At 50.2% G+C, this 17,181-nt stretch overlaps 2 protein-coding genes across 8 annotated transcripts in view; both read right to left on the bottom strand.

Moving 5' to 3' along the window:
- NHEJ1 (non-homologous end joining factor 1) overlaps positions 1 to 3,058 on the bottom strand; it is a 31,293-nt gene extending 28,235 nt beyond the window's left edge. The window contains exons 1-5 of one of the 5 annotated variants that reach the window (XM_085227847.1): positions 2,935 to 3,058; positions 2,480 to 2,665; positions 1,861 to 2,070; positions 1,177 to 1,315; positions 4 to 62 (exon numbers count right to left, since the gene is read on the bottom strand). In XM_085227847.1, coding sequence (XP_085083973.1) covers positions 4 to 62; positions 1,177 to 1,315; positions 1,861 to 2,070; positions 2,480 to 2,665 — 594 coding nt within the window. In that variant the 5' untranslated portion in view covers positions 2,935 to 3,058. Of the gene's footprint in view, positions 1 to 3; positions 63 to 1,176; positions 1,316 to 1,860; positions 2,071 to 2,479 lie in introns of all 5 variants that reach the window. The other 4 variants (XM_085227848.1, XM_085227850.1, XM_085227849.1 and 1 more) reach the window with 4 other exon arrangements.
- Positions 3,059 to 4,391: 1,333 nt separating this feature from the next.
- Positions 4,392 to 8,613, bottom strand: SLC23A3 (solute carrier family 23 member 3). Of its 3 annotated transcripts, XM_085227845.1 has the most exons (13): positions 8,488 to 8,595; positions 8,096 to 8,256; positions 7,539 to 7,633; positions 7,100 to 7,173; positions 6,668 to 6,849; positions 6,399 to 6,522; positions 5,918 to 6,065; positions 5,600 to 5,847; positions 5,337 to 5,442; positions 5,092 to 5,259; positions 4,843 to 4,938; positions 4,704 to 4,738; positions 4,392 to 4,670 (listed from the first exon to the last, which is right to left on the bottom strand). In XM_085227845.1, exons 1-13 carry the CDS (start codon positions 8,593 to 8,595, stop codon positions 4,392 to 4,394), a joined length of 1,824 nt encoding a protein of 607 aa, XP_085083971.1. The 3 variants fall into 3 exon arrangements, with proteins under 3 accessions (XP_085083971.1, XP_085083970.1, XP_085083969.1); XM_085227844.1 differs by having other exon boundaries at positions 4,392 to 4,738; positions 5,600 to 5,842; positions 5,913 to 6,065; positions 8,488 to 8,613; XM_085227843.1 differs by having other exon boundaries at positions 4,392 to 4,738; positions 8,488 to 8,613.
- Between the last annotated feature and the right edge of the window lie 8,568 nt (positions 8,614 to 17,181).

Raw genomic sequence — 17,181 nt, 5'->3', positions numbered from 1 at the left:
TACCTCAGCCATGAAGTTCTGCAGAAATTTTTCCTCCTGGAAGGGCTCTGTTCGTAGGCGATCTGCAAGGGGGAGCAGGAATCAGTCTGAGACGGGACAGACGGACCTCCCAGCCCAGCTTCACATTCTCCTGCCTTTGGGACTGCAGCTTCCAGGGGAACAGCACTCATCCCCTGAGCCAGCCACACCACCTAGCAGGTCACTGCTCTGGGGACACATCCTTCAGCTGCCCAAAGGTGGAAGTGCTCCTCTGCTGAGTTTCTCCCCTAGCAAGAGGTGTCCATTATATTTTGATGCCTTACCCCAGCTTCAAGAACAGCTCAGTCTGGGGTCTGTGGAGATGCCATGACTTGTCCACATGTGAAGAATCTTGGAAGCACTGCCCCAGTCTGCACATTGCTCAGCCGTGCACCCAGGGGATCAGGAGCTTCTCATCTCCAGCTGCTTTTCTGGGGGTGAACCTGACCGTGTCCTCGTGTTGCAGGACAGAGACAAATCCCCATTATACCTCATTCTGCATTAATTTTCTCTCATCATTGCAAAGGTGTTGCCTGAAGAAGTACCTGGCCAGCTTTGCTCAGGTATGCTGAGCAATGCAAGGGAAACCCACCAGTATCACTCCCTGGACCCCAACCGGGTTTTCCAGCTGCTCCAAGCTCTGTAGAACAAGGCAGGTGAACACAGCTGGCTGGGCAGATTGGGTGCATTCAGCCACTGTCAGGGACAGAGAGCACCCTTCAAGAGTACCCTCAGCAAGACTTAACCCATGTCCTCCCCAGGGGGCTTCCACCTTCCTGTCTTCCACACCAGGCTGCATGCTGGACAGGGGCCCGTGCACACAGCTGCACTTCCACCAGAGTCAAGCTACTGGTTGCTCTCCAAGATCTCCGCAGGAAGGAACTGGACTCAGCTCCAGGACCAGCCCCTGCTGGCATCAGCACGGGCTCCTGGGGAGCAGCCAGGTGCTCTCAGCAAAGCGGAGAGCCCCTTGGCGACTCCCCAAGTCTTCCAGCTACCACTGAAGGGCTGTTCCTCCCCTCACTGTCCCCAAGGGGCTGCTCCCCAGCCTCCCGGCTACCGTCTTGCTGCTGAAGCAGCTTAACATGAAACGCAAGCCTGGCTGGGTGATAGCCAGGGGGAACAGAGCATGCCAGCTCGCTGCTTGAGCTTCCTCACCTCTGCTCAGAGTGGCCCCGCTCTCCCTGTAGTCTTCAATCTCAGCATCCTTTCGGAGCAGCAGGGAGGTCAGCTCTTGCACCTGGTGCTGCAAAGCCATGCTCATCCCTATCAGGGGACATACAAGGTGGCGGCACACCTAGGATGACCCTAAGATGTGAGCAAGAAGAACGGAGGAAGGATGCTGCAGGACACATCCTTCCACCCTATGCTTCCCACTTCACAGCTGGGGGCTGCAGCACGCATGGGAGCCCAGTGGGGACAGGGTACTGCGGCCATGCTCTCTGTGGCACCCGGGGTGCAGCAGGAGGCGGAGAGCTCACCCTGTGCCCCCAGCCCCCAGCAGGCCCACCCAGACCCTCCCCACGGATCTGTGCCCCGCTATACAGGAAAACGGCTACACTAGGTGAAAAATCAGAAGGATCTCAGGCGTCCAAACACAGCTGGAGAAAAAGGAGACCGAAGCAGGCTGCAGCCCCCCACGGCAGAGCCCTGGGCACGCAAATCCTCAGCCCGGCCACGCCGCCGAGCGCAGAGAAAACGCTCCGCGCCTCCGCGCCCGGACTCGGAGCCGTCAGCGGGGCCGGTACCACGAGCCTTAGAGCGAGCGCAGGGCGCCCTCTGGTGCCTCACAGCCCGCCCGCACCCGCAGCCCCGCACCGCCCCGACGGGGGTCCGCCTCACCGTCGCCACGGGAGCGGGGCGGCAGCGGAAGTCCCAGTAGAAGGGCAGCCCCGAGAGCTCGCTCCTCACGCGCAGGCTGAGCCCGCCGCCCGGGCGCTGGCAGGAGAAGGAGGTGGCGGCGTGCGGCTGCCCTGCCAGCACGGGGCTCAGGAGGCCGTGCAGGCGCTGCAAGACCGAGGAGACGTGGGCCGTCAGCCGCTTGTTCAGCTCCTGGGGAAAAGGAAGGGAGGGCAGTCAGGGGTCGGCTCTAGGTAGCTCTGCGCAGCTCTGGGGTTGGGGCCGTGGGCTTCCAGAGGTCTCTCCCACCTCAGGCGGTGTTTCTGGGAGCAAAACCAGCGGGAACCCCTGCATGCGATGAGACAGATCGCTGCTGTGCATCCCAGTGCTGGGAATAAGCCACCTCTAGGCTGTGAATCCCAGCCCCACGACGTTCCCTCCCACCCCCCCCCAACCTACCCAGGAAGCGGGGGGCACAGCAGCAGCAGGACTGCTCAGGTCGATGTTTGTACCCCAGCCTTGCTGTTGTACCCAGTCAGCTGTTGTGTCACCCGGCAGTTTGTGCTGGGACATCAGCTGGCACGAGGAGGATCAGAGGTCCGTGGACTCTCCAGACACTCACCTTGGACCTTTGCCCCACAGCCTCCGTGTCGGCACTCTCGTACCAGACACCGCTGAGGTCGGAGATCAGCAGCATGTAGCCTGTATCCCCGAAGCAAGCTTTGGCAATAAAAGTGGACTCGTCAAAGCAAACAGAAGCCCAAGGCTGGGTCAGGAGCCTGCTCTCCAGCTCCTCGGAGCACTCCATCTGCAAGAGAGCAAACAGTCTCTGCGTCATCCCCAGCCCAGCGAGGCTCTGTGGGACAACCTCACAGAGACCCTTGGTCCCCCCCAGCCCCTCTACGCTGCCCAGGGTGAGGCTGCTCAGGCGGCTCCACGCACCCCTGCATGGGCACACAGCTCTGCTGGGACCAGCACAGGGCAGATCCCAGCCCTGCTCAGCACAGGCACCTCTGCCCACCAGGCAGGTGCCCAGGTGCCTTGCTCAGCAGGATGGGGCTCTGCGAGTACAGTTACCCAAGGAGCGGAGCAGTGGGCAGCCCAAGGCTGCGGGCAGCCGGCTTTGCAGCAGCCAGGCCGGAGGTTAGGGCCAGACTACGGCTCCCAGCATGCTGTTCTCTTCCGTGCTGCGCAAGGGGACCGGTGCACACTGGGATGTGCAGTGCCACACGTCACCAGCACGGGGAAACTATTTGGTGCAAGCGTTTGGGATGTGGGGGAAGTCTTGCCTGCATTACAGTGCTGGCAGATGGCATACGGCAGCCTTGGGCTCACTGCTCACTCCAGCTACTGTGGGGGTGTCTATGGAAGTGTGGCCCAAGGCATGCACTCGTGAAACTGCTCTTCTGGGGTGCTCTGGGGCACAGCAAGGTTGCAGGTCCCCACGACCTCCCCACCCAACAGCTAGATTCAGGGTGCGGTGCACAGGGGAAGCAGTCTCAGAAGATTTACATGGCTAAAATATGGCCTTGAGCTGCAGAAGAGTTTGGGGTGCATGGCCAAATTAGGTGCAGGAAGAGCTGAAGTGCAAGATTTTGGGATGCAGGGTGCTGCCTGACTGAGTCCCTGCTCTCCGTGCCCTCTGCACGCACATATGAGACAGCAAAATGGCTGGCCCTTGGGAAGCTGTACCCACGCTCTCTTCCCTCCCTGCAGCCACTTTTGGGTGCTCCTGAGTATCATGGTGCCCCTAGTCTGGTCCCAACCAGTAGTCCGGTTCCCTCGTCCTCCCAGCCCAAGACCTTCTGTCCTTGTACCCTGGTTTGCAGTACACTGGAACTGCAGGGATCCCTCCCCAGCTGGGCTGTCACGAGCCAGTTCAAACTGGTGGAGGCAGCACTGGGAGTGAGGGCCGTGCTCCTGAACTCTGATCTGTGAATGCTGCAACAGGAGCAAAGCTGATGCAGACCTCACTGCTGCTAGTGTAACTGCACAGCTCCTCAGAGGATCCCTGTGCCTTTCTGCTGCCATGGGAGATGAACAACAAAACGCTTATCCACCGTATGAAGCCCAGCACTCTGGCACTGCCAGACAAGGGACAATATCTCACTCCTGGGCATCATTTCCTGCCCTTATACATTGCCAGTACAGAAAGGCTGGTACCTACAGCTCTTTTGGGCTACCTAAAGCATCGAGCCTGCCCCAGCACGTGGGAGGTGATAGCATCCAAGGGATGAAGATGGGGTTTAGGGGCACCCACCTTACCAGCTGCAGCAAAGCATGGTATGGTTGTGTCCTCTGCAGGCACAGTCATAGACTGGCACCTCCCAGACAAATCCTGTCCGGAAAAGAAAGCCCAAGGACAGAGGTGGTTGAAAGTTTTTATAACTCCCCCCGAAGCAGGGAAATGAGGTCCACAATGATGTGAAAGGGCAGGTCCCTTCTGCCCATGAAGGTTTGAGAAGCAAGGAGGAGAGGCTTACAAGCTGCCTTGGAGGGCTGGTTCACGTCCCCCATGAGGTGTCCCCACCTGTTCAGGCCCCTGTGTGCCACGCGAGAATCTCTGCTTGGCTTGGCTGCCTGTCTGCCTGCATCTCCCCTGTTCCAGGCTTCAGGAGCAGGTGTGTCCCTTCCCCTGCAGCAGCCATCCCCTCCTCAGCAACACGGCCACCATCCTCCTCTTCCTCCTTTTCATCCTCTCTTCCCGGGCAGAGGAAGCAGCAGGGGAAGGCTTTGCAGCAAGAGGGCAGCAGCCTCCTCAGCCTGGTGGGGAGCCCATACACAGGGCTGGCTTTGCTCCCCTCTCTCCAGGGCTGACCAGAACTGGTCCCAGGTTTCCGCTGCACCCTGTCAGCAGGCAGACCTCTCTCCTCCAGAGTGCCTGCAACCAGGGTGATGGGAGCACTGACCCCTTGCACTCCGCAGCCAGGTCCAGAGAACAGGGGCTCAAAGGGCCACACTGCAGCACCCGGAGCATCCCCTTACCTGAGACTGTGTTCTCCAGAAAGAAGGACAAGAAGCCAGTTAAAAAGACAGGCATCACGAGCAGGGAGAGGAAGAGGAGGTCCAAGGGAACCCAGCCTGGAGTGACAGGACCCGACCTGAAATGTCTCAAGCCAGCAGCAGGGGAGAGGCAGAAACTGCCATAAGACCAGCCTCCCATGACAGCGGGGACGGGTAGCTGTCACGCCACGGGACTGAAGTTTTGCCATCCCCACGAAGCATCCCCACTACCTGTGACCAGGCGAGCTGGAGACACACTGAGCCACCGTGGCACCAGCAGTGCCATGAACATGGTAAAGCCAACGATGAAGATGTTCCTCCCAGAGTCAATGTCTGCATACTGAAAGTACGAGATCCCCGTGCCCACGGCCACAGCATAGGTGACGCAGAGCATACCACCTGCGTGGGGCAGGAGTCTTGCAGGATGCGGGCACACATTGCCGCTTTGCAGCACAGGGGGAGGAGAAAACACCTACCGTGAACTGCCAGAGGGATGTGAGCGAGGAGCCCCACCAGCCTTGGGGACATGCCCAGCATCACACACGCCAACGCATTGAGTTGTACCGAGAGGCGAGAGCCATCCTAGCATCAAGGAGGAAGGGGGGGATGAAGAGCACCACCCTGCCGTGCAGACTTGCCATTCAGCCCCTTTTTTCCAGCAGCCAGAGCCCAGTACCACTGCAGTAGGTTCCCCACACCCTCCATGCTCCCACCCTCACCAGTCTCCCCCCAGCTGTACCTGCGTGAGGCCACCGGCACAGGCATTGGCGATGCTGGCAGCCGTGCCCCCTGCAGAACCCAGCAGCCCTGCCAGCAGGCTGCCCAGTCCCTCACTGCACAGCCCTCGATTGCAGGTGTGGGGGGGCGGCTGGGGGGCTCGCAACAACCTCCCACAGAGCACATAGCAGCCCACAGAGTTAATGCTGCAGCCGAAGGCCATAGCGATGCCCACTGCCAGCGCCCGGGGGGTGAGTAGCGGCCACTCACCTGCAGCAGAGGAGAGGGAACAAGTGACATTGCCAAGGGGTGACAGCCACACACAGCCCTGCAACCCCACCTGCATAGGGCAGCTGAAGCCATGGGGTGTGAAGGGTGCTGTTGACCCAGGAAAGCTGTGCTGTCGCCAGGTCTGGCAAGTCCCAGGAGACATGGAAGTGGTGGATGATAGAACAGATGGTGCAGACAACAGCAAATGGGAGGAGAACCTGTAAGGTAGTGCAAACCCGAGGAGAGGGCCTCCTGCCTGCTCTCCTTGGCCGTAACCCTGCTTATTGTGCCACCATCCCATCACTTCTCCCAAGGAGCTGTGCCACATCTTCCCTTAGCCCACAGGGAGCACTCCAAGCTCTGCTGCCCCAAGCACCCTCTTGCATAGGTCCCCAACGCTTCCATGCCACCCGGTGCTGCCCCAGGACTCACCCACTTTTTCTGCCTCCAGCAGCCAGCTCCACCCCAGGACCACCAAGTTCCCCTTAACCCTACCAGGACCCCAAAGGAGCCCACATGCAGCACGCTGAGCAGTGTGTGAACAGTGGTACCGAGAGAGTGCGCAAGGTGGGGACAGACGGCTCCATGGAGACCCCTGGGGCATAGGGCCAGGCACAGAAGGGCAGGCGGCAGGATCCCAGGTGCTGGGAGAAGGTGATGGTGAGGAGCATGAGCCTGGGAAGAGGCACAGGTCACCATGCAGCATCACGGATACGGGGCCCCAAACGTGTGCCTTGCACCATGGGGATGCCTCTTTCCTGTCCCTATGGCAGGGAAGCACACAGGGCTGCACACCAGCTTGGCTCCCAGACTGACGTACAGCAGTGCTACACCCCAGTTGGCAGAGCAGAAGAAAGCAGCCTCCTTGTAGGCAGACAGCCCGATGATAGAGAGGCTGGGGGCTAGGACCATGGGCCCACAACGCTGCACTGCCCAGCCACACACACCCACTGCTCCCAGCGCCAGCTGGACCAGCCCGGAGATCAGCACAGCCCCAGACACCTGCAGGGGAAAGAATGGAATACACAGAGAGCATCCCAATCCCTCCCAGTCACCCCGAAATGAACATTTGTTCCCTGTGCTCAACCCAAGCCCAGGGGAACCCATTTGCACCATCATTCCCCCTACCTCTGCACAGGTCCTTGTACTAGGACCTTGTGTTACTCATAGCAATCGCCTGGAGAGCTATGACAGAGAAGGGACAGGGGCTGAGGGGCACAGATAGCAACAGGAGCACAAGAGGAGCACCCACCTCTCTCAACGAGGTGGTTCTACTCTCCGTGATGGTGCAGTGTGGTTCAGGGCACATGGTGGCCACAGCCATGCCTGGAAGAGAATTTCGGAAGGATGCAAGACTCATAGGCACTGAGCCCACCTGGGATGAAGCTTGCAGAACATCAGGTCTGAAGGCATGCAGCATAGGACTGCTGGCTGGAGAAGAGCACAGCAAGCACATCCCAGAAAGCACTGCCCCTGGTTCTGGACATGATATAAGCCACAAATCATGCATTTGTGGCTCCAGGCACATTGTCTTTGTAACCGGAGGTGAGCAGGGTGCCCAGGGTTCTGTGTTCCATCACCAGAGGAGCCATCCAGCAGGACCCTTTTCTATCCCTCACCCCTACCCAGATGAACTGGCATGGCCTAGAACCCCACAGAATACAGGGGAGAGGTTCCAGAGCTGTGCTTACCATTCCCATCTTCACTGACTCCAAGGGACAAGTGGGAGCTCAGCACCAAGGCAGGGACCAGGTACTCGAATGATGGGATTTGAACCAGTGGTAGCCTGGGGAGGGGGACAGCAAGGACAGGTTAGGGAGAAAAAGGGTCTTTGAGAACTCTCAAAACTCTAGGAGCTGGAGGAGTGAAGGGTAGGAAGGGGAAGATGTGAGATCCCCATATTCCAAATGTGCCTTCGCACATCCTGAGTGACAGCACATGGAAAGCCTCTGGACACACCCCAAAAGCACATGCCCAGCCCCTACATCAGTGTTGACAATCATAGCTGTGCATGATGCTGGAGCAAGGCAGCCAGGCACTGCAAAACACAGCAATATGCTGGGGGGAGAGGTGAGAGGAGGATTCAGCAGTGGCAGGGAGGGGACAGTCTGTTCCATGGTGTAGGGTAAGGGGTCATTTTGGAAAACCCAGCCCTTGTGCCCCTTCCTACCTCCATCCTAACCTATCCGAACCCAGGCTCAGAGAGTGCAGAGCCATGCCCTGGCTCAGCATCACTCCCTTTGCTCACCGACTTCCCAGGGTGGTCTGCAACAATGTGGAGATGCCACAGGCGAAGAGGCTGCGTGCCAGCAGCACACTGGCAGCTGGAGTGCGGAGCTGCTCCTCAGACAGGGCAGGTAGCAGTAACAGGTGGAAAATGCAGAGCAGGGAAGCCTGCATGGCAAGATGCTGCAGAGGGGAAAGGGCACATGGTCACGCCATCCCATGGCACCCAGTGCCACCACCCCCGTGCCCAACACCTTGCGTGGGTGCAGCACTACTCCTACTGTCCTCTCTCTTTCCAGCACACCCTGGCCAGAGCTACAAGGATGCCTGCCATAGCAGGATGCAGCCTCTTCCTGCCTCTGACGAGGATCCAGCCCTCTGCCATCACCCCATCTCACTGCAGCTCCTTCTTACCTGCAGGGCTAAGCAGCAGCTCAGCATCCAGGAACACATCTTTGGCCAGGAGCCGGATGTGAGTGCAGGGCTCCCAGCGCCAGTCACTGGATGGCGGCCCCCATTCATGCTGCTTCCTTCCCTCATTGCCACCCAGTTTGCAGGGCAGGGTCTCACCCCCCCAAGGAATCCACGCAGTCCCTACAGAGGGCTGAACTTCCACCTTCTGCAGAAGCTGCCCTAGGGTTAGCCATTAACCTGAGTTGGTGAGTAACCTGCCCTTACAGCCAGGAATGCAAGTGTCACTATGGGTGTCACCATAAGGGCCAGGTGATAACCGCCCCTGGCTAGGAACTGGACATTGCCACAGGGACAACTGCCTGTAGCCTGGGTCTCACTCAGCCCTTGCATCCACCCCTGCTTCTTTTAGTATACAGAGCAGGGACTGTGCCAGAGCTCAGAAGACACCTTTCCACACGTGCTTGAAGCATCCCCACCCGCAGCATCCTCAAGGTCCAGCCTGGCTAACTGACAGTTTAATCCCATGAAATCTGTGTTGAATTATTAGCTGAGGCTCCAACTTCCAGAACTGCATGCTGCTCCTCCTCGAGCAAACTGAGGATTTCCCGGTGTCCAGTTCAGATAGGGAGAATTCTGTAACCATTAAGTTCTGCTCAAAAGTCCAAACTTACTTTCAATGCAGGATTTTTTACATGTATTCACTATTCTAAGCCCTCAGCTAAAAGAACAGAATTGCCCAGTCCTTCAGGTGATTAGAACTGGGTTGTGTCCATAGTAATTATTAACTGTTGCAGAATGCCAGAATGAATTTGTTGTAAGGAACGGCTGAGAATGACTGCAGAGGAATTACTTGATAAAAAGACTTTGGTTGAAAGCAATGCGTGGAGGTCACCTAGTCCAAGCACCCTCTCCACACAGTGCTAACTTCATGTTTTGAGATCCTGCACCTTGTCTCTCTGAGTTCCAGTGTGCAAGGTCTGCTCTGAAAGTAATGCCTCCTGTTTTACAGCAGTGGGCCTTTACGTGTACAAGATCAAAGAGACATTAGCACCACAGGAAACAGCTGCGGTTCTACAGATTGAGGGCAGCTAGAAATTTAGCCAAGAGCCTCACTTAATAAGCTCATATTGCACTTCAGGGCTCTCGTGCACGTGTAGTTTACTGACATCACTGCACAGCCCTGCATCCACAACACTGCTGAGACTGCTTAAGGGAAGATCGTAAAGGACTGGAAAAACAGGAAAATCAGAGGAGGATGAAGAATAAATAAGCTTATTCACTGAGCATGTACCATACAAAATATTTCTTCCTCTCGTGAGTGGCAGATAAAGTTCCACAACTGTCCACCTACTACCAATGTTGCCCAGTAAATCACGTTCCTTACTATCACATCTACACATTTCTTGAACTCCTCCAGGACAGTGATTCAATCACCTACCTGGGCATCTGCGGGCACAACTCGAGGCCATTCCCTCTAGTTCTACCGCTGGTTACCCAGGAGAATAGGAGAGACTCGGACCTGTTGGAGGGCATCCAGAGGAGGGCTACAAAAAAGCATTCCAAGGGGCGGAACACCTCCTCTATGAGGACAGGCTGAAGGCTGGGGCTGTTCAACCTGGAGAAGGCTTTGGGTAGACCCGATAGCAGCCTTTCAATATCAAAAGGGAGGTGATAAGAAAGCAGGGGACAGACTCTTTTCTTTAGCAGGGTCTGTTGACCGGGTTCTGGAAAAGGGGAAGTGGTTTCAAACCATGACGGAATTCAATGACACACCTTGCTTCATATACAATTCCATATCAGGTGCCATTTTGTCAGACTGTCCTGCTGCCATCTGTCACATGGCAACAAAGTGTAATGGAATACTGGTGAGAAGGTTCTTCTGTCATATCACCAACATCCACCGTGGGCCAATTTCTGGAGCAGCCCTTGCATATTGCTATTATCTAGTTATACCACAGTACCTTTGAAAAGATGCTAGCTAAGCTCAGTATTGGTCACTGTATATATACATACATGTTAGTGCATGTATTTATGCATATATTAATTAAGCTGTAGCTGCTCTTCTCTCTGTAAGAATATGCTACCAAGGACTGTCTTTTCATTGTGAACGCTTCAGTTGTAGCAGCCACTGCGATCTCTCGTTGTTGCACAGGCCACCCACAGACAATGAATACCAGAAGTACCACAGCCATTTTATACGCAGGGAGCTGAAAATGCCAAATGCAGTGAAGAATCAAGCTATTTATTTATTTATTTTACACTTTCCATTTCCATTTTACCAATGTTTCATGATCTCTCATGATCCATTAAACTGATGTTCTGTAACATAATGCTTTCCTTCAATGATCTCAGTGCAGGTTTCCCTTTGCTACACTTTGAAAGCAAGTTTTCATTTCCTACTATAACAGAAATGCTAAGTCAGGGCTTGAAACAGTGATTGAGCACCTGGTGGGAAGGCAGGGCCAACCAAGGGGAGCTCAGGTGCATTTAATGCCAGGGGATGGAGCCAGGATCCACCCCTTCCCAGACCTCATTTAAGGGTTGGCAGTGGAGGTGAGGGTATCTTGATGGCGATTCCTGCCTGCTGGAGGCCTTCTGGAGGTAAGCAGTTTTTCTCGGTTTGTTCCTGTTGTGAGAATTGAATGTTGTTTCTGCATCAGAACAAAATAAGAATTTTGTTAACTTCATGGTCTTTACCGTTTGGGGTTTTTGTTTTATAGTTCATTTCAGGGGCCTTACTACTTTATTAGAGTTCTATAAGTTAAAGTAATATGTATGTATATATGTATAGCCAACATTGAGAATATATGTCACACATTGCAACAGTATTCTGCCAATTTAAAAGGACAATTCACTACATGATACGGGGAATGCCTGGAGAAGATCGGACATCTCCCCTCCCCTCCGTAGTCTTTGTTTAACAGGAATTCCAAGCAAATCACCTTATCAATAGGACAAGAAGAGCACTGAGACACCTTGGAAGCAACAGGATGGCAACTGACTATGTCACACATTGCAACAGTATTCTGCCAATTTAAAAGAATAATTCACTACATGATACGGGGAATGCCTGGAGAAGATCGGACATCTCCCCTCCCCTCCGTACTCTTTGTTTAACAGGAATTCCAAGCAAATCACCTTATCAATAGGACAAGAAGAGCACTGAACACCAGATAACGATCCAATTAAATCCTCTGATAAGATTGTGAACCTGGAGTACCCAGCAAGTGGGGAAACGGGGGAGAAGGGGGAGGTAAGGGAGAGAAAAAGGGTATAAAAGTTGTCATGCTGTGTCCATAGGTGCGCTCCTGCTTGCGGGACGCCCGCCATTGCAATCGCGAATAAAATCTGCTTTTATCAGAGATACCGTCCTGGCAAAATTATTCGGATATTTCCAACACTGTGTCTGTAGCAGCTGCTGCACTTGGGTTTGTGCCACTTTGCTCTTACTGCTGTGCTCTTTTTCATGCTGTAGCATTACACATGTGCATGTGAATATCTGGCTGTATAGGTGAGCCTGAGTAGGAAAGTCCTTGGGAGAATTAAATACTTATCCTGTAGTTCCAATTGATCTGCTTCCAATGTGCTCATTTATCTTTTTCAAGAGGTAACTCTGAGATTTTTTTTTTTAAATTGACGTATTATTATAAGGATTTCTTACAGATGTGAGGCATAGCGTAACATTTCCATTCAAATGGATGGCTGAGGATGAGGAACAAAATGGTAACAAAGAGGGTTATATTCTTAATTACTCTTAATTTTTCTCCCCAGCAATGTTTTCAGGCATGGAGAGCGTGCCTGTGCTTTTGTGCAGAAAGGAAAGAAATAAGCAATGTGGACTTCTTGTGGGACCAAAAAAAGACAAAGAAATATTGCATTCTAGTTCGGTATTAAACACAAACCCTAAGTAACAACAAAGCCTGAGGCATTTTGTAGGCTCCAGTTATGGCAATTCTCTTGAAGAGCATTTTGTAGGCGGCTTAATTATATTGCCCCCTACCAGCACTACAGGAGATTGCAGACTGATGCTTAGCACACGGAGGATTAAGCCTGGGCAGAAGAGCCACGAGATCGATAGAAATAAGTTGCTAAGCAGTGTGAAACAGTACAGCAGAATAAAACGTTTGTGGGTTTGGAATCCAAAGAGAAGCTTGGGTTTTCTTCAGCCGTGCTGAAGGGTTATTCATTTCTTTAGAGAAATTTCTTTAGAGAAGAATCCGTGTATGTAGGAGAGAGATCCAGGGTTATAAACTTGCCAAGAAAATTGCAGTGGTATCCTTGAAATTAATGGGGAAAAACCATTTGAGTTCTGTAGGCATATGAGCTGGTGAGAGAACTGTTGTGTGAAACTGTGAGGAAAAGGTTTCTTTAGGACCTGTGCAAAACGTTGTTGTTATTTTTAATCTTTGTTGGCATTCAAAAAGAATACATAGCTGCTTCCTCTCTGAAATATTCTTATGATTAGAATTTATTATCATCCAGCATCTGACTTAAACTATTTTCCCCTTGAAAGTCTTAGATTATTCAATGTCACTGAGGTCAATAGAAATGAATCCCGTGGATTTTCTCGGCTTAATAAGAGAAAGGGCTTTAAATATCTGGCTAAATATCTGGCTTATCTTGAATCCACAGTGAAATCTTCAGTGTTTCTCCAGTGTAGGTACTACTAAGTACTACTGTTGTTATTCCGCGAGACTGATATTGCTGTTGTCACAGCTTTGGTTGAGTGATGTGGTCTCTTCTCACTGATGACAGGGCGAGGGGAAATGGCCTCAAGTTGCACCAGGGTAAGTTTAGGTTGGATATCAGGAAAAACTTCTTCACAGAAAGGGTCGTTAAGCACCGGAATAGGTTCCCCAGGGAGGTGGTTGAGTATCCCTGAATGTGTTTAAAATCTGTTTGGATGTGGTGCTCAGGGACATGATTTAGTGGTGGGCTGTTAGAATTAGGGTAGTAAGGCTAGGTCGTGCTTGGACTCGATGATCTTTAAGGTCTTTTCCAACCTGAGTGATTCTATTTGAACTTTTAAACTAAAATAGAAAATAAGTCGGAAAATATTTCCAGGATGAGAACTTCCCTTGGTGCAGTTCCTTCAAGGGAAGATTGACCCAATGCAGTGTTTGAAGAAAGGTTTTTCATGGAGTTTTGAAAGGATTTCATTCATTTGTAGTTGAATTTGCCTATTTCACATGCTGGAATAATCCCTTAAGAGAGCCATCTTTGTGTACAAAGAACTGGAGTACGTGTGAATCACTCATGGCGGCAAGCTGAAGATCTGACTGTAGCTTCATTCCACCCACTTAATTCGTAGATTTTTATATTCCTGTCTAGTTCTAGCAAGGTCATCCAAGCTTTCAAAAGGACAAGAGAAAAATATGGAGAGGACAGTTTTTTAAGAACCAAGCTGATGAGCTTTTTTTCTTTGGCTTTCTCACAAATAAGCCACCAGAACACTTCCAAGGAAACCAACGTGTTTAGGTGTTCGTTCTTCCAAAGGCTATTTAACAGTCCTATCCTACTGTCCATGGTTTGCTGTGACATCCTTGCTGGAACAGAATTGACAAGATTCCCTTTGCTTGTCTTGGCCGAAGTGCTGAACTCTGCTTTTTGTGACCTTGAATGGCTGAGGTTAAAGTTAGGAGGACTCACCTGTATTTTTACTGAAGCTGTACTGATATTGTTTCTACCTTATTTCATGAAGTGTATTTTGATCGCTGAAGTGGCCATGAGATCACTGTCAATAAAAGTGTGTTAGTGTGCAGCACCTATTTCTGTGGTGTATCGAAGTTGGAGGTACACCTTGAAAGTTCTTCAAATAGCTCTGTTGTGAGCATGATGTAGAAAGGCACATGTAGAGAATTTACTGTAGTGAACTGTTCACAGAAACAGAAAGGGCTCCTGCAAAACTGTGGTTTGAGGCACAACGATCTTGATATCCCTTATTTTGTAGCTGGAGGTTTTCATAGGTGTTGTGTATTTTAAAATGCAGTGGGGAAGCAAAGATCTATTCTGCCTCTGTTTCTTGAGTAAGCAATGAGACTTGTGATAAACTGATGTAAGAGAACTGTAAACTCTTACAGACAACTCTTGGTAAGAGAATACCAACCTCGGCAGACTAAGAGGTGATGTTACTTCTATTTTAGGTCCCTGAGTTCTTATTTTTGTGAAACAAATGTGAAGTAAATTGTATCACAAGGAACATCTAATGTATAACTCGTGAGAATGAGGAAAACATAAAATATTTAACAAAGTCTATATATATTTGATGATCCACAATAAAATTGTATTTTCTTTTTCTGGACGCTGTTTTTAGAGTCAAATCCTGGAAATTCAGTTTTCACTGAAGAAGTAACTTTCTGCTGGAGTTTGACAAGATGGTAGAACTGTATGTGGATAATTTAATAAAATACAAAACTTTTGTAATTTTTCTTTATTTTGAAAAATATGTGTAGTCTAGTTCACCTGTATTCCACTTGGCCTTATAGTGGTTTCTATGTATAGAATACATCTGAATTTGCCTTTAAGAATGAAGATGACAGAATTAAAATGTCTTGAATGAAGCACTCGGTAACACTTATGCAGAACTGGGGAAGCCTACAGTGATTTCCAGCATCACAGGACATCCTTTCTCCTAGTAGCTTTGGGGCCTTTCCATTAATGTCCTATTTTGTGTTGCCATAATTTTTTTGCTTGGTTGGTTAAATGCTGGTAACGAAGTTCACAAAAGACTGGATTTTGTAAAATGTGTGTTTATTTTTCTGGTACTAACGAAGATTGTCAGAAACATCTGCTACCTGTGTTTTCAGAATAGTGAAAATGGCAAGATGTCTCCTGTATTGAGAGAGCATTCATTCCACTTTTAAATTCTGTCCCTTTAAATTCTGTAGTAGTAAATAAGCAGTAAAATAGATGACTGTCACCAGGAGTAAAACCAAAGCAAATGATCTTTGCAGTGCCTTTACAGACACTGGACTTTGCTGAGAAATCATGAAAAACAAAAGGGGTTTTAAGATGCTGAAGAGAATATTCTGTATGAATGATAGTGTATGTTTTAGATACACTGCCAGGTGGATGAGATGAAGGTGTGCATTTGTCAGCATTACTGCTCTTGGGTTTTGATTGTTCCAGCAATTTTAAGAAGCTGTTTTAGAAGGGATGTGCACACTTTTCCTGCTTGAAGATGACCTTTTTTCCTTGAAATTCTATGTGCTCTGTCCCGCTGCTCCTGCTGTACTTGAGCTTAACTCCAAATTCTTGAAGGCAGTAGCAAACTTTCCAGACAGTTGGAAGATATTTGGCCGACCTTCTGTTTCCAGGATCCAATTGTTATCCATTTATTTTGGGGGGGAGTAATCTACATTGTTGTTTATAATATATATTTGTGGAAAGTGTGATTCCTTTATGAATTGTGCAAACTTAAAGATACTGTGTTGACATTTTCTGCCAAGAAGCAGTTCCTGGATTTCACCAGTGTAGGTGGGAGATAAAGTTCAGCAGTTTTGTCTCATAAAGACACTGTGACTGTAGGTTATACATGGCTTCGGAGAGGTACCCAAAGCCAGCAGAACCTTGGTCCTGTAACCCAAGGTTTACCTGGCAAACTTTAGACTGCAGATTGTCAGAAATTTCCGCAGGGGACCGTTGCTGAAAAATGTTCCACTAAGACCATCTTCCTTTCTATTCTTTATTTTCAACTCGTAAAAATGAATATTCTCAAATGGCTTTCACTGGTAACCTTTCCTTTATCCAATACATAAGTTCTCATCTAAATGAAGAGAGAGCCTCCCAAATTCAGCCTACTTCAGACAGCTACTTGAGTCTGTTTCACTTGGAATCCAGGTAACAAAACTAAATTAAGCATGGCTGACCTGCAGTAACACACTGGTGACATCTTTGAGGGACCCTGAGTCTTTCATGAGATCTCAACATCTCCTGTGCAGCAATGAAACCATTTACCACTCTTCTGAAGAGATGCTGAGAACAAGAGGATAGAAAAAAGGACAGCTTAAAACACTAGTAGAACTGTTAATTCATTTCTAAATGTGGGTTTTCGCTTTTTTTGGTTATAAAATGATCTTTCATTTAAAAAGAAAAGCTGCTTAAAGCCTTTTCATCCTCTCCGTCCCCAAACAGGTGATGTTTCCTGAAGGCAGTGTAATAAACTGCGCCCAGTGCCATTTTATTTTTATGGATGTAAATCAAAGTCTATGTGCTGATGCTGCCTTTTCTTTGAAAATGAGCTTGTTTCCCTCTACTTTTAATCTAATTGAGTAAGCTTCTTAAAGAATTTCAGAAGGCATTCCATGAATCTGTAATGAAGCGTGAGGTTAAAACAGATTCCTAAGGAGAAGCATAATGGTGCTTCACTCATGAAAGTGGGAATTAAATTATTGGAGAGGAAAATGTGGATGGGCTGTGGTGAAATGAACTGAGGAAACAAATACAAAGTTGCGTAAAGAGAGAAAGAGGAAAAGCTGAGAAGCCCTTGGCAGATATTAAATTTGCCAAATGAAATGCCCAACAGACTTCAATACAGTATTAATTAGTGATCTGTATGATTACCTATGTCCTGCATTCTGGTGGGGCTTTTATTTCTAATGTTACAACTTAAGGATAAATAACTTCATTTGTACAGTGAAAAACTGAAAGAATTTCTGACTAAAACTGAATTTTTAACTCTTTCAGGTTTTCCCA

Source organism: Meleagris gallopavo, chromosome 7 (assembly GCF_905368555.1).
Source record: "Meleagris gallopavo chromosome 7, MGAL_WU_HG_1.1, whole genome shotgun sequence".
NCBI classification, from domain to species: Eukaryota; Metazoa; Chordata; class Aves; order Galliformes; family Phasianidae; genus Meleagris; species Meleagris gallopavo.
Note: the sequence above shows the minus strand (reverse complement) of the source record. Positions and strands in the feature narration are given on the sequence as shown.